The 17165-nt window shown below is 36.4% G+C and overlaps 2 protein-coding genes across 9 annotated transcripts in view; one reads left to right on the plus strand and one right to left on the minus strand.

Annotated features, from left to right (window-relative positions):
* The window catches only part of Dnajc2 (DnaJ heat shock protein family (Hsp40) member C2), a 30945-nt gene extending 26770 nt beyond the window's left edge, over positions 1 to 4175 (plus strand). For all 8 annotated transcript variants that reach the window (XM_048786176.1, XM_048786174.1, XM_015488379.2 and 5 more), the window contains 4 exons: positions 228 to 328; positions 588 to 695; positions 3572 to 3726; positions 4025 to 4175. In XM_048786176.1, coding sequence (XP_048642133.1) covers positions 228 to 328; positions 588 to 695; positions 3572 to 3726; positions 4025 to 4099 — 439 coding nt within the window. In that variant the 3' untranslated portion in view covers positions 4100 to 4175. The remainder of the gene's footprint in view (positions 1 to 227; positions 329 to 587; positions 696 to 3571; positions 3727 to 4024) is intronic.
* Positions 4097 to 16575, minus strand: Pmpcb (peptidase, mitochondrial processing subunit beta). The gene is made up of 13 exons (XM_015488377.2): positions 16408 to 16575; positions 15214 to 15354; positions 14288 to 14374; positions 13631 to 13760; positions 11729 to 11927; positions 11313 to 11392; positions 7683 to 7795; positions 7101 to 7244; positions 5918 to 6078; positions 4968 to 5053; positions 4742 to 4830; positions 4532 to 4607; positions 4097 to 4448 (listed from the first exon to the last, which is right to left on the minus strand). Exons 1-13 carry the CDS (start codon positions 16558 to 16560, stop codon positions 4384 to 4386), a joined length of 1524 nt encoding a protein of 507 aa, XP_015343863.1. The 5' UTR covers positions 16561 to 16575; the 3' UTR covers positions 4097 to 4383.
* Between the last annotated feature and the right edge of the window lie 590 nt (positions 16576 to 17165).

Below are 17165 nucleotides of genomic sequence, written 5' to 3' on the forward strand. Positions count from 1 at the left end.
GTGGTTTTATTTTTGTTGGTTTATACACAGAATCATAAAGTTTTAGCATACTTAAAATCAAGATTATAGATAGTTGATTTCAACATGTGAAAAACAAGAACTATATAGTCCAGGCAATAGTAAGGTTGAGTAATAAATTAGACCACCAATGTATAGCAATAAAAACGTAATGGTATCTGTTTTGGTTTTTTCTTAATATTACTAAATTCTTATGTTGATTGTTGTAGATGGGAAGTTATTGCTAATTATATGAACATACATTCCTCTTCTGGCATCAAAAGAACTGCCAAAGATGTTATTGGCAAAGCAAAGAGTCTTCAGAAACTTGGTGAGTGACAGTTTTGAGAAATCAGTTTGGTACCTTGAATACATTGTTTTTAAGTAATTTTTTGTAATTTAATTAAAAACTAAATGATGGGGTTGGGGCTGTAGCTCAGTGGTAGAGGGCTTGTCTAGCATGCATGAGGCACTGTGTTCGATCCTCAGCACCACATAAAAAATAAAGGCATTCTATCCATCTACAACTACAAAAAAATTTTTTTTGAGATGTTTTGTTAATGTTACGACATTTTTTTTTCATTCCTCAGACCCTCATCAAAAAGATGACATAAACAAAAAAGCTTTTGATAAATTTAAAAAAGAACATGGAGTGGTACCTCAAGCAGATAATGCAACACCTTCAGAACGATTTGAAGGTAAGTTCTTTTTAGAAGTAGAAAATGCTAGCCAAGATTCCAGGCTATTTAAGGACTTACAAAACCTGGGGTCTGTGTTCAGAATGATTGGAAAATAAAATGTTTGACAGGAAGATGTAAAGCAAGCATTTTTAGACAGTTGCATTATTTACTTCTGCTGACCATTAATAGTTGAGAAATGCGGTTCTTCCCATTCAGACGCCATAGAGGAGGGGCTATCCTTGTTCACCAGATACTACAAATGACTGTTGGGTATTATCGGAGCAGTTGAAGAAATAATAGTATTTAATCAAGGTTAATTTCCTGGTTTTGAAACATTTATGAATGCCCTTATTTTTATGGAAAAAGTATTAAATTATTTAGGGAAGGTATTCCTGTCTAATAAGGTAGTCTAAAATGATTCAGAATACCTTTCCATACATAAAGAAAATAAGCAAATATGGCAGAAATGTTCACATTTAGAGAATCTAGGTAGAACTAACAGGAATTTTTTACTCTCTAGAAAGAATTTCAAAATAACAAAACCCATTAGAATGCTGTCACTGTTTTGAGATTCTTCCTAATTTGATTATCCTGGACCAGTGTTTTTCAAACTACAAATCATGACTCACAATAGTTACGAAATCAATTTAATGGGTTGTGAATACAAAATATTAGCAAGTGTTAAACCTGCAAATAGGTTTTATATGTACAGTTTTGTCTGCACGTGTGTGTGTGTGTGTGTGTGTGTGTGTATGTCTGTCTGTCTGTCTTTGGGATATGATACAAAGTTGTGGGGGTTTCTTTAACTGTGAGAAAAACATTTGAAGAAGTTGTTTCACTTTATGCATTTGTGAGCCTCCAACCCTTTCTCTTCTTAAACTAATCTTGGGTATGCTTTCCATATCATCATTCCAAAATTTTTTTTTTTTTTTAATCTAATAGACTTCATTCTATATAACAAGTTGTCTCTGTCTTCTAACATTCCCAGTTTTTCCTGTATTCTTAGACTGGCAATTATCCCCAAAGGTAGTTTGAAAATAGAGGAGACTTAGAATGTTCTAGAAAGGAAGGGGAATCATTCTGTCCTTATAAAAATCTAGGACGAGCATGCTACAGGGACACTGCTACATCGATGTTCATAGCAGCACAATTCACAATAGCAAGACTGTGGAACCAACCTAGATGCCCTTCAATAGATGAATGGATAAAAAANTTTTGAACAGCCAACAATAAAAAATTAAAAAAAAAAAAATCTAGGACGAGTTGTTTGAGCTAGATTTTATTTTGGCTTATGTGAAGATAAGTAACCAAAGGGGAAGTTTCAGAACACCTCTTAAGAGGGCACTTTTTTTTTTTTTACTTTTTAAAGTTATTTTTTATTTTTAGTTGTAGATGGACACAATACCTTTATTTTATTTATGTGGTGCTGAGGATCAAACCCAGTGCCCCAAGTATATGAGGCAAATGCTGTACCACTGATCCACAACCCCAGCCCTAGAGGGCACTTTTTAAAAGAGTTTATTCCTCTCCTTTATCTCTTCTACAAGATATCATTGTTCAGATACTAGCACACTATTCCCAACTCTTCCTTATGGAACTTTTCATGTTGGAGAGAGACGCTGATGTTTGTGCCCACATCCAGTCTTCTATGAGAAGTGAATGACCCTGTGAGGGCAGGATTGACTGGCAGTGTTGCTATCTGTGTGTGACTTCTTTATCTCCTTATTTATTTTTATGTGGTGCTGAGGAACCCAGTCCCTTACCAGCACTAGGTGAGTGCTCTACCACTGAGCCGCAACCCCAGCCTCTTTAATAATGGTTTCTAATAGGAATTTTGCAACACTGTTTCACTTTATTTGGGTATTAAGTAACTGGAAAACTTCAGAAAATAATTGCATGTTACTTCCATCTTTTTTCTATGAGGAAATGAACTAAATGTGTATTAAGGTGGGCTTTAGACCAAGAAATTCAATTAAAGGCTTCCTGGAATTTAAAAGCTACCCTCAGAAAATGCTAATCTCCTTCAAATGTGGATATGTTCTTTGCCTTGTTTTGAGTAGGTGTCAGTTTTCTTTTTTAATTGGGAAATATTTTTTTAAAGCTTAATATTGTACCCAGTCTTCTCACAGAGTATAATTTCAAACAGTTGTCAGATTATGGATAGTATATAGGGGTTACTGCATGATCTGAAGCAACTAGATTGCCAGTAGTCCATTAATTTAGAATAACCAAATTAGCTCATCATTTTAACACTCTCATTTCATGTGCAGAAGTGGGCTGACACTATCCTTAGGAAATATATTTGTCTCTGACACATGTATTAGATGTTTTGCAAGTTTTTAGCAGTCTACTCCACAAGATTTTAGCAGATGTGGTGACAACTAATCTTAGCTTGTCCCTATAGCACTGAAACCTTGGGCACTTAATTTTGATAAGCTTGTTTACTCCAGTGTAAAATGAGTGTTTCCCAGGAACCTATCCAAGAAAACATTGTGTAACTTGAGGCAGTTCTTTGTCCTCTCCTACATGTAAGGAATAAACAAATCTTAAATGTCTTAGTCATGGTTTTGAGCCCAAGAGTACAAGTTTTAAATCTAACTTAAAAAATGAGGTGTTGGGCAAGTATTCGATTTTAAGAGAACAGCAATATGAGGTAGATGTTTCCTATTATGCCATGTTTAAAAGGCCCTTGAGATGTTCATTTTCTAGGAATGTAAGAAATTGTTCTAACACTTAGAATGTATACATGTCTCAATCTCTAGAAGTTTGCTCAAAGTTTCATTAGCGTAGGCACTTGATCACTGTTCACCAAAAGATTTATCTAGGAAGGCATTCCAAGATAATTTTCTACCAGTTGGACTAAGATTTTCCAAATAAAAATTTTTCTTAAATAGTTCCATGCACAGATTTCACCCCTTGGACGACAGAAGAACAGAAGCTTTTGGAACAAGCTTTGAAAACATACCCAGTCAATACACCTGAAAGATGGGAAAAAATAGCAGAAGCAGTTCCTGGCAGGACAAAGAAGGACTGCATGAAACGATATAAGGTTGTGTTTGAGTTTATAGATTCCATTATAATTTGTAATGTAGTTAGCATTTTAGTTACAGCTGTTAAATGGGTAATAATATAGATTATGGTGTTTATTTCAGTATCCAAAGTTATGGGCCAAAATTATTGCAGAAACCTAGCTTCTAACCCTAGCAGTTAGTAAAATCAGATTTTTCCAGCACTGTCTTAATTTTTAGATTCATCCAATTTGAATTATTTACATATTTATACCAAGTACTGGATATATCTGTTTTTAAAGTGACAGTTTCTTAATTTAAATCAACTTTCCATTCTAGGAGCTCGTCGAGATGGTAAAAGCAAAGAAAGCTGCTCAAGAGCAAGTGTTAAATGCAAGTAGACTCAAGAAATGACATAATGACAATCTTTATTGTGTGCATTTTTATAATAAAACTGAAAATACTATATAAACTTTCATTTTCAAAATTACATTTATTGTATCAAAGTGCTCTTTCCAAAATAATTTTTCAGAGCACAAAGATATACCGTTAAAATGATCATCAGGGCTGTAGTCTTGTATGACACATATTTGTTTCAAATTTCCAAATTTGTATTTTCCTTTAGGGATCAGTAGTTTAAAACTTGCAAATTCTCAGTTTCATAAATATATGTTTAAAATATTTCCATTATGCACTTCTTAATCACGAAGCCAGCGCATGTTACTGCAAATCTGGTTAAAATCTGGTAGCTGCTCAATGGGACCTATGGATTAAAAAGAAGATGGTTAAAACTGACAGAAGTGCTTAGCCAACTTTCTACATAGGAGAAAAGGAAACCAGGCTTACCAACTGCAGCAATAGCTGGACTTTTATCATAAATATATTTAGTACATACTTCTCGAACTGTCTTAGCGTTTACAGCCTGAAATAAGGAAGATACTGTCAGAACTTTTTGTAGTAAGAACAAATTCTATGCCTGGAACCTTAAAAACTAAAGCTCTTCTAACAAGAATGCTTTTACACGGGATCCAATAATATCTAAAAACAACAACTTACATCAATTCTTGCTTCAAGCTCAGGGATAGGAATTCTTCTATTATAGCATAACATTTGCCTACCAATATCTTCACAAATTGGAGTTGAACCTGGTTAAAGAGAAAAAACAATTTAAGTATTAGAATTTTTTTTTTTTAAGGTGTTTGGGATCAAACACAAGGCATTACATGTATTAGGTAAGTGTCCTACTGAGTTACAACCCTAGCCCCTAAATATTTACTCTTACCATCAAGCTGCAACAACATGTTTGTTTTCAGAAGATTTTTGGCTCGGGCAACTTCACTCTCAGTGACACTTGTACAGAGTCGCATCCTAAGAAACATTGAGAAACTGGTATTATACAGTGGCTAGGAAATGTTATTGTGATTTTATAAATTAGTGGCTTAAGGAAAGAGGTAACATTCTACATACACCACATTGTGTAAGCAGTTATGATTTCAACTAAGTAAAAAGTTTAAATTATTAATAATTCTGATAACTAAGCAAAAGCTAAAATAATATTTATTGTTTTTTCAGGTATTTCTATTTTTGCAAATCACATATAAATCTGTGTAATTGCTCATTAGAAGACTAAGGTTCAGCACAATATAAAAATAAGCTGCCTATCTCCTGATTCAAATACTAGTCTTCAATTAAAACACTAAATTTTCTTTTTCTTTTTTTTTCTTTTTCTTTTTTTTTTTTTTTGAGAGAGAGAGGGAGAATTTTAATATTTATGTGTTTTTTTTAGTTTTTGACGGACACAACATCTTTGTATGTGGTGCTGAGGATCGAACCCGGGCCGCACGCATGCCAGGCAAGCGCGCTACCGCTTGAGCCACATCCCCAGCCCCTAAGTTTTCTTTTAACGAGCAATTTCTCATTCAATTTTCATACCCTGTCTTTCCAAGTCAGATTACTTCTAGATTTTTCTGAACAACTTTTGGTTAGCTTAAGTTTTAGGATCTTCTTTATGAAGTAATCTACTTATAAAAGATTTACAAATTTTCTTATAGTATAAAGCAGCTTATATGAGACTTGGAGGAAACATATCTATGATCTTTAAAAACATGGTAACTGCTGCTACTACTTTAAAAGGTAAAATTACCACCACAAAATAATCATAAAATATAAAAAGGAAACTGGCCTAGAATATGAATCCTAGACATTAAACTACTTAATTTTTTTTTTTCTCACCATTCTCTTTGAACAACATGTAGCATGTCTGCGATTGTGGCTGGTTCACAAACCGTATAGAGTCCCCATAATCCTGTATCTGTGTAGGAAGTGTTGAAAGACTGGAAGCTATGACAAAGATTGCCATGACAAGTGAGCTGGGCCAGCTTGCTAGATAAGTTCTATAAGGAAAACAACAGTCTAAGAGAATTGTACACATGTCTAAATTGCCAGAAAGAAAAATGAGATAGCAAATGCCCTAAGAGGCATTTCCTAATTTTATCCAGCAACATTTCAGTAATTCAAAATTGAACTGAGTCTAAGAATTTTGCTCATCTAGTTCAATGCACAATGTAAAAGCAATGAATCTTTGTAATTAACATAGTAGTAGCTGCACCAACTTATGGGTTGACATTGCTGTTATCAACCCATATGTAGGGCTGTAAGATCTGAAATTGCATTGTATGTGAAGCCTAAGATATTTATTTGAAAAGTAATTCCGATTTACAGAAGAATTCTAAAAACAGTACAAAGAATTCTCTATCCAATTTTTTTTTTTTAAATGTGGTGCTGAGGCTCAAACCCAATGCCTCACATGTGTGAGGCAAGCGCTTTATCAATGAGCTACAGCCCCAACCCCTATCCAAATTTCTTTAACAACTATTATTTTCAACAGTTTGGGAGAAAGCTTCTGACAGGATTTTACTGCCTTTATTTTATATTTTTGTGGTGCTGAGGATTGAACCCAGTGCCTCACAGTGCTAGGCAAGCACTCTGCCACTGAACTAGGACCCAGCCCTGTGATTAGGCTTCTTTGTCCTTAAATTCTTTAGTGTGTACTAATGAAAATACAAAGGTATTCATTTTCTTATATCACCTCAGTACTTTTAAAATTTATAAACACTGATATAATACTATTAACTATTAGTAACTTCTCTATTATAGTTACTGCATTACTATTACAGTAGTAACTAATAACTAGTTCTGTCCTTATTTTGCCAATTATTCACTAATAAACTGTGTGGCAAAGATAGTTTTTTCTAGGCTCAGATGCAATCCAAGATCAGTTTATATAAGTCAAAAATCATAGAACAAAAGCTCCGTTTTTGCCATTTCAAAGGGAAGATTCTTACAAAGAATTTATATTCAGAAGAATATGGTAATCTTCTAATTAGCATGGGAAGTAACTCTTAAAATCACTCACCATTCCTCCTCCAAAAGAGCGATCCCAGTTGCCAATCAGTGTGTTGGCAACCATGAGACAAATTGTATCTGGATGTGCCCAACCAACAGCTTCAACAGCTATTGCAAGGTGTGCCAAAGGCATCTTGTCATCCCTCACTCGAATCTAGTTAAAGAAAAAATGTACTGTAGGCAGAACTTAGCCAAGAGTAAACCCAAGGTAAGAGTCAAAATTTGGGATCTTTTATAAAGTTATCGTAAGTGGGTACAGTGCCAAAGAAAAAGCACAAAATGACCAAATATAACACTGCTCTTAAGACCTTGCTTCCTTCCAAAAGAAAAACAGGCAGTATTAAATAATATGGAATAGGAAGCAATGTAAGCAAAGGCACCCATTCTCTTGCCTTTTCTATGTTTCAGTTTAGATTTCTTCCATCTAACTATAAGAAATATGCACATTTTGCCAGGCAGTGTGGAATAGGCTTCTTGGGAGCCTGAAGCAAGATTCTCCCAAGTTCAAGGCCAGCCTAGGCAACTTAGCAAGACCCCATCTCAAAATCCGAAACTATAAAAGGCCAATTTCTAGCTAGGAGGCTTACCATACCTCACTTCCTGTGAATTTGCAGGGAGGCAGAACTGGTACTTCACCTTTATGTGCATATAAAGAGTCACCAAAATGAAACTTTGCTAACTCAAGCAATTCATCATGGGAAACACCTAAATTGGAAAAAAAAATTTTTTTTTTCATTTGTATCTAACAGCAGTACAATATAAGACTGCCAACTGCTAATACTTTGCTTTACAATAAACTCTAGGTGGTACGTGATGTACACTACACATGAACTGTTCATACAAATTCATTAAAAGCCATTTAAGAGTAAATGGCTCACAACATTCATTTCCTTGGTGCAATTAAGGCTTGTGTTTGCACAGATTTCTCATTTTGTAGAACTGACAGTTTTCATCAATATGAATTTTACAACTTAAGGCAGTATTTCAACTTGAAAAATATAATCTTCTATACAAACATTATATTGTTATAAAATTTCTAAGATGCAACCTAGCAAATAAGGTCCATTTTTAATGTTATTTTTTAAATAGGAAAGAATACAAATAAGGGTTCCATCTCATTTAAAGAAAGCTGGATACACAGATATGCTTTATTCTTTAAATCTTATTAGAACCCAACAACAAAAGTTTCATCTAAATTTCTGAACACATTCATAGCTATCTACCTGCTCACTACTTGATATACAAAATTGATTACTTAGATTCTATATTCCTTATTATTCCAACTGGGAACCAAAACAGATTCGGTCAGGGAAGGATTCTTAAACACAAATATAAACTTACAAACATGTGCAAGTGCTTTAAAAAAATAGTGTCATAAGATTTCTTTAAGTATACTATTAGAATATAAAAGACAACTTATACCCATATTTTCCAAATCTGTGGTGTGATAACAGCAGTGTAGGATGTGACAGGGCTCACCTGCTTCCAAGCACCCAGCCAGCCCACTGATTCCTGCCAAGAAGCTGCAGTAGAGCAGCAGAGCAACAACCATGGTGGGCTGCAGTGCAGGAGGCAAGCATGGGCTGCAGCTGTGGAACCTGCCATGCCTATGCAGGCCTAAAGCAGGAATGGGCAGTGCTGCAGGTGAGCCAAGGTACACCAACCTGTCATCCCACCAGGGTTCTGATCAGCCCAGTACAGACACCTGCTCCATGCAACACTGCAGCTCCAGATACCCCTCCCCCACCAAGCATGCACAATTCACTAACTTCAATCTCCCACTTCCTAAGAAGTGGGGGAAAAAACGTAAGGTGAACCTGAATGGGATTCAGGTCTAACCAACAATATTAGTACTTTTCCAGACCCTAATTAGCATAATTGTGGACCAATAGTGTTGACCTCAGTGCTATATAAATCCCTAGACTAGCAGACTCAAGACAGCAACGCTTGTCAACTCCTCTCTCATCCTTCGGGAGTTGTTTCTCTTTGCACACTTGAGTAAATCCTACTCTTAAACTCACTTATCCTGGTCCCTGAATTTCATTCTCTGAATTCTCAAAACCAGAACCAAGAAAGAAGAAATTGGTGGTGAGCTGCTGGGGTCTGCTGCAACACTGGAGGGCACAGTCAACCATTAAGAGTGTGTCTCAGCTGCAGACACCTGCAGCTTGTGCAGACTTTACCTGCCAGCAGAAACAGAATCAAGTTTCATCTCAAAACTCCAGTTTCAATGTTATTTTTGGAATCATTATGTAAGAGAGTCATCTTGGATTATCAATCCAGAGGACAACACCACGAACAGAAGACTGGCAGTAAAAGGTTCCAGTTGCAGAGTGGAAAACCCTGAGGCACACAGTTCTCGGCACCTGATGACAACACTATTTTATTACCTTCACTATTACCTTCACTTACTAATAACCCTTTTGGTTGAACAGGATAGATACTTACCTACTGCTCAATCCCACCTCCAGCTACCCCAATTTAAAATGCAGGTGAACCTACGATTTTTTTTTTAATGAGACTGAAATACAAAAAATTCCTGAAGATTAAAAGCTAATGGTAGGGGCTGGGGCTGAGGTTGTGGCTCAGTGGCAGAATGCTTGCCTTGCACATGTGAGGCACTGGGTTCAATATTCAGCAATACATAAAAATAAATAAAATAAAGATATATTTATATAAAAAAAAAAAAGCTAATGGAAGCTGAGGCGGTGGCACACGCCTGTCCTCCAAGTAATCAAGAAGCTGAGTCAGGAAGATCACGAGTTCAAAGACAGCCTCAGCAACTTAATGAAGCCCTAAGCAACTCGGCAAGATACTGTCTCTAAGTAAAAATAAAAAATAAAGGACTGAGGATGTGGCTCAGTGGGTAAATACCCCCTGGGTTCAATCCCTGGTACCAAAAAAAAAAAAAAAAAGCTAAGAGTAGCTGAAATTGTTAATCAGAAGAGGTCAGCAGAGGATTAAAATGGCCTATTTCATTGAATTTAAGATGCCATTATTCATAAGGCAGATTAACAAATGAAATACAAATGCTAATTGATCTGACACATAATTAACATACCTAAACTTCAGCAACTTCAAAATGAACCAATAAACCAAAGTAAAACTTATTGTGTCCATGTGCACAGAGGACCCAGAGAGCTTTCCTGCTAACCAAACCCCAGTCAGCAGTAGTCATTTTAGAAACAATGCTGGCCACTTGAAAATTTCAGTGCTACTGTCTGCCACACAAAAGGTAACATGATTTAGCTAAGTGCCACAATAAAAAACACATCTTAGATATTTAACTTCACTTTCATCTTCTCTGTTACCCCCAAATAATTAGCTCAGAAGTATATCGAGGGCAACCAGACTTTAATTTACTGTAATTTCTAAAAAGAGAAAAATTAAAATAACACAAACACTCCATCTATCTTCATTGTGCTCTAGTATTAAAAGACCAAGAAAACCAATTAAAATGTACTGTTTGGGCCATGCATGGTGCCACACACATGTAATCCAAGCAACTCCCAAGGCTGAGGCAGGAGGATTATAAATTCTAGGCAAGCTTCAGAAACTTAGAGAAACCCTGTCTTAAAAAATAAAAAAGGGCTGAGGATATAGGTCAGTGGTAAAGCTCCCTTAGATTCAATACCCAGTCTGCCCTGCCCACCTCAAAAAAGTACTGTTGATCTAAATTCACATTGCTAGGAAATGTAGCAGAAGTGAATTTTCTATGATTGGTTGGTTTCACACTCTCCAAGGAAATCTGATGCTACCTGCATGTTTGATTTCACATTATACATTCTCATGGCTCCCTATGTGCTTCCCCTACTCAGTCATCAGTAGATCTACTGCGTGAATGATTGAGTAAATGAAAGAATGAATGAACATACCCATTCCATGCTTGACCAAAGATGAAGCTGCACCTCAAGGAATAATTTACAATCTCAAGAGAGTCTCAAATTGTAGAACAGCTAACTTCCAAGGTAACTGTTTCCCAGTTCACTCATTAGCCCTTAGTCTTGTAAATAAATTCTACTGTGTATTCTTATGTATGGAATAGTTCATTAAGTTTTTCTATAAATGAAACCTACTACAAAAGACAGAGGGAAATCCCTAACACAACACAAACAATTTGTTCTGTAAATAAAAACTCTTTACGATATATCTCCCAACAAGACTAAGTTAGTAAGTACATAACTCTAGTAACTTGTCTTTATAGAAATTTAAACTGACTAACCTCCAGCAGCAGCAAGCACTATTCTTGGCCCCTTATAATGTGTGGTTATATAATCCACTAAATCCTTACGATTTATAGATCTGTAAGTGAGGAAAAGCAATTTTAAAGGAAATAAAAAACACAGATCTTATAACATTAATATTCTTGAAATCAAATCAAACTGAACCTACTATTCTAAGAGTTACAAGCAATCAGAAATAGGATATAGGCAACAAGTATCAAAAACTTCAACTTTATATCAACAAAGACCCATCTGACACCATTGTTTATTCCAGAAGTAGTTATGAGCCCAGACACTTAGGAGCTATGTGATGTTAAGTGTAGCTGTATGATTCCATTCATATTATCAGGAAAAAAACATTATTGAAACATATTTTTTGAAAATTTGATTTTAAAAATATGGGAATTACACCTACTTGATATTTTCAGTTGGTCCCAAAATTGTCCGTCCAAGTGCAGTATTTTGATAAGCTGTAGCATGAAGATAATCAAACACAACTTCTTGTAAATTGGTTTCAACTTCTTGCATCTCTCTAAGGATTACTCCACGTTCACGTTCAATCTCTGCTTCTCCCAATGTGCTATTTTGTATTATATCAGCAAGAATTTCTACAGCTAATTGAAATTAAAATGCAAGCAGAAATGCTAAGAATCTAATTTTTGTTATTAAGATCTCAAACCAATATCAGAAACCATGACAATGACCATCATTTTGATATTAACTAAATGAATAACCTGAGAAGAAAAAAACTTCCATATATTCAATATACCTAAAAGGATTGTATTAAAATTAATGTAAAATATAAACCGCTGTAGTACTGAAGATTTGGGGGGGGGGATCCTCAATTTGCCACCATTTTGTAATGACTTTTTTAAAAGCCCTTGGAAATCTGTACATTAATACAGATTGTTCTCTATGAAAATTACAAAGTAGAAAATTATCTGTATAAGACCAAAAACATGTAGGTATATACAGAAGCATTCATATCATCCAAGTTTTTTTTTTAATTTCCAAGAGCAATAAGGTTGCTATATAAAGAAGCAAAGAATCACTATAGTCTAAAATATGCCTCCAATGAATCACTTACAAAATTGTGTCCTCTTAAACCCTAATTTGCTAAAAAGCCAAAGTAATTTTACAAAACCATATACCTCTCAAAATTTTTTTTAAATCTAATTCATGTTTGTTGTAATCACAATATAAATTTTATTAAATATAAACATCTTCAGATTTATTTTTTGCCCTTACAGTAAACTTTTGTTCCCTAATTTAAGTTTACTTGCCTCTGAACCAATTATATTCAAATACCAAGAACATAAACAAAGTGTTAAAGTAAGATGGGATTGAGCTCATAACCAAAAGGAAAACACCAATAAAATTACTTTTAAAAATTATCAAACTGCTGTGTGCGGTGGCACACACCTGTAATCCCAGTGGCTCAGGAGGATCAAGAGTTTAAAGCCAGCCTCAGCAAAAGCGAGGCACTGAGCAACTCAGTGAGACCCTGTCTCTAAATAAAATACAAAATAGGGCTGGGGATGTGGCTCAGTGGTCGAATGCCCTGAGTTCAAACCCTGGTAACCCTCCAAAAAAATTATCACTGAAAGCAAATAAAACCCATCTGTCCAGACGGATGAACCATGTACCAGGAAGATAAGTAGGGAAGAGCTCACAGATATATGGGAGCAGAATTCCTTTGTAAAGATTCTCTTGGGGTTAAGTGATCTAGAGGGACTGCCTAGCATGCATGAGGCTCTGGGTTCAATGCCTACCATTAAGGGGGGAAAAAAAAAGATCCTCCTTTATGTGGGAATGGTAGTCTAACCTGACAGGTTTCTAAATAATAGGAAATGAGAGTTCCTATTTCCTAGTATTTATAATTTTAATCTAAATATTTTTTCATTCTAATGTATCTTTAATATTGCATTTTAGAATAGAAGTACATGTATTTAACATAAATATATACATAACAAAGCTGCATGACAAATTTCATATTGACAAGAAGATGGATGATCATAAAAATTTTCAAACATCTAATTATTACCTCATACACCAGCTTCGTCCAGCTCCGGGGATAAAAATCTCAGGCAAATTCCCAAAATAGGAGATGCTTCAGAGCATACCTCCACTTCAGATTGTCAAGGAGCACCCCCCACCCCACATTATTCCACATCCAATGTCAGGGGCTCTGTTCTTCTCAAACATTGGCTCATTTTTTCATATTTCTGGGGGTTACTCTTTATGACACACATAAAAACAGGAGTAAGTTATTTTTGAACCCTCATGAAAATTACATTATCTGCAGTATAAATAATACCTCTTGGCAAATCTTTAGAGAATGCTTTGGCATAATATACAGTCTGCTCTCTGGAGGTGTAGGCATTGAGATGAGCACCCATATTTTCAATCTCCAGTTCCAGGTCTAACTGCGATCTTTTTTTGGTACCCTTGAAATAAAAAAATAAAAACAAATTATTCCTTTATCCTTCATCTACTCCAAGCACTTCAGAAAATGAACTTGGACAGGCTGGATTTGTGGCTCAGCAGTAGAGCTGAGAACCGTTTCCTTCCTTCTTCTGACAAATGTTTTCAGTTTAGGTTTCTCACACGTGCGAGACCCTGGGTTGGATCCTCAGCACAACATAAAAATAAATAAAGGTATAAAAAGTTATTTAAAAAAAAAGAAAATGAACATGGAGGACAAAGGCATGTCAGTTTCTTACAGGGACAAATTTGGTTTCTAAAATAGATTAGGCTTCAAAAATGATATTCATTCCAATAACCCTTGCATCCCAAGAAAAAATTTATTTCAGTTTTACAAAACAATTATCAGTAATCATTGCAGATATTGCTCTAGATAAAAATAAAACATGTCATACTATTGAAGTGTAGTGTTTGCCTTTAAAGCATAAAAATTTGCACTTTCTGCCTTTTTAAAGAGAACATATTTTTGTAAAGTAAGTCTATAACTTGCCTTGAAAGCCATATGCTCCAGAAAGTGAGCTGTTCCATTATTCTTTTCATTTTCATATCGACTTCCAGCATCAATCCAGAGCCCAACCTTAAGCAATCAAAGAACAACTAAGTAAAACAATCACTTCTTCCAGGAGCGGAGAGAACAGTCTCCTTCCTTCTTCTGACAAATGTTTTTCAGTTTAGCATTAAGGTTTTCTTCTCCTGAGTGAACTGAGACATTCATTCCTATGAAGTGAGACTTAAATTTTATGACCATCAGGCTAGTGTTAGTCAAGTATCTACCTACGAGCTTTAGTAAGGACACAGATTAGTCTAACTCACTACTACTGCCAGTTAATAACTGTGGTATAAAGGACATGGGGAAGGAGGTGTTAGTGAGGATGTAGCTCAGTGGGAGAGTACTTGACTAGCAGACACAAGGTCCTTCCATCACCACAAAAAAAAAAAAAAACAGGGATTATCAGAAAGCTCAGGTTGAAATCGATGTATTAGCTGCATGACAAAACCATTTAACCTCTCTGAACCAGCTTCCTCAACTATAATACAGGTGGGATGATATCTACTGCAAAGAAATGTTTTAAAAATCAAATAAGCAAAATATATGCAAAAAAGTATCACATAGAGTTGCCCAAAAATATACCTCTTTCATTATCATCAATACAAGTAATGAAATCATCAACAATATAAGTAATGCAATAGTCTACAAGAAACATATACAAACAATAAAACAGGATATGCATGTACCTGGTATGGAAGAATAATTGAAGAAAAGTTCACACATCAGAGAAACTTAGCAAAGCAGAATAACAACCACTGTTTTTTTTTTTTTTTTTAACTACAGCCAACTGCAAAGTTGAAGGTTAAATAGTTTGCTCTTCCCTAAATGACACATGACTCAAGAGAAGGTTGCCTTGAGTCACTTACTGTGCATGTTGAGAGCCCAGAGTCTTCAGAGGCTACTCTGAGCCCGTTTTCCAAACATGTTACTCGAGTTTCAGGAACATTCAGAACAATTTGTGTAGCAGCCTGTGTACTTCTCAATCTGGTCCCTCCAAAATGCAATGACTGATTGGGGTAGAAGGAGGAAGAGAGGGAAGCAAACCACATTACTATTTTGATATTAAATGTTGATTAGAACATCAAATCAACCTCTAACAGACTCTGTAAAATACTCCTTCCTGGGCTAAGGGTTTAACTAAGTTCTAGTAGAACACTGAAAATATAAGGAAAGCCTGGTTAGATCCCAAGTACTGAAAAAACAAAATCTTTCCTCATTAACTTTGGTTCTACTGGAATCCATCCCTTTGCTGAGCCTAGAAACCTTCCTTAACCAATCACTGTCCTAAAGATAGCAACATGATTATAAACAAGCCCTTCCTTTAGAAAAGCTGAGTAGCTATTACCATTTCCCAGAAAGAAACAAATTTTATTTCAAAACTTCTCCTAGAAACATTTCGTTTTCTTTATGGAGAAAACAAGCAGAGGAAGAGGGGAACCAGGAAAATATATAAATACCTACTACAACACAGAAATGAGACTTAGATTGTCACTGCTGAAGAAAAGCAAAACGATTTGGAAAGGTAATGGAAGCACATAGGAAGAAGCTCAAATATTCCAACACACTCTAGATAAACCGGCTTGTTGACTATGAACTATTCACCTTTCAGCCGTTTTTTCCTTTTCCCTTTTTCCACAACAAAAAAACACACATGTACATATTAAAGTCCCTTTGGAGAAAGTTAGAAACTCTCCCACGGGAAAATGTAAACACAATTTTTTTACTTTAGCTCGTGGGAAGCCCAACTGATGATGGAGCTCAGTCTTAGGCTGAGGTTTTTCCCAACTGGCAAACACTACCTTCTCGGTGGTCAGTAGGCACTCTTTACAGATTAGCTGCGGAAAAGGCGACTGGGGTCATCCTACACCTCACTGACTGCTCACGTGGCGGGCTGTCGGCCCCGCCGGCCTTCGCGCCAGGCGTCCCGGGTCCCAGGGTCCCGGTGCCGGAGGCCGGACCTAACCCGCGGTCGCGATCCAGGGAGGTTGGGTCTGCTGCGCTAAGGCGCGGGCCGTCATGGCCAGCCCCCAGCGGGTCCATATCAGGGGAGGAACTCTCACCCTCCTGGCGGCGCCTGGGACTAGGAGCCTCTGGGTGAAACCCCACAACCGCCGCCTCGCTGCCGGTAACACCAAGGCTCGGGCCGCTACCGCCGCCGCCATCTCCGCTGCGGGCAATTGGGAGGGTGTGCTTCCGGGGTTGTGACCCGACATGCCAGAACAGCCGGTGGGCCCCACCTTGTGGCGGTGATGGGGATAACATTCCTTGCAGCGGTCATGGAAGGATTAATGGGACTAAATCTTGACAGGGTCCATTGATGTTAATATAAAGCCAGGAATTTTGGCTATAAGTGTCTCCAATTGTCTAGAAAAGAAGATTCCTTTAATAGTGCAGGTGCACTAAGGTAACTTGTGATCAGCAATTGACCCCGGTGCCCATATTAACATGGCATTGACTTACAGATTAAGCCCCCTAAACAGGATGGCCACCATTACAGTTCCAGCTCTGGAGCAAAGCAACTAAGGTCAAAAACTCCACCTCCCAACGTGAAAGAGGAGTTAGACACCTGATTGGCGAAGAATACAGAAGGTGGTCCCCAGTTCTGGTAAACTTTCCTTTCCAATTAATTTGTTAGTATTTATAATCAATATAGTAGAACGTAAAACCTACAGAAATTAAGTGACTAGAACTGTTAAGAAATCACAGTGCTTAACTGATACCAAAATGTCCTTATACCCCTAATAATACCCATTATTACTGTTATACCACCATATAACTGAATAAGACTTGATACTTGTCCTGTTCATTCCTGTAATCA

The sequence above is a fragment of the Marmota marmota genome, unplaced genomic scaffold (genome assembly GCF_001458135.2).
Source record: "Marmota marmota marmota unplaced genomic scaffold, marMar, whole genome shotgun sequence".
Taxonomy (NCBI): Eukaryota; Metazoa; Chordata; class Mammalia; order Rodentia; family Sciuridae; genus Marmota; species Marmota marmota.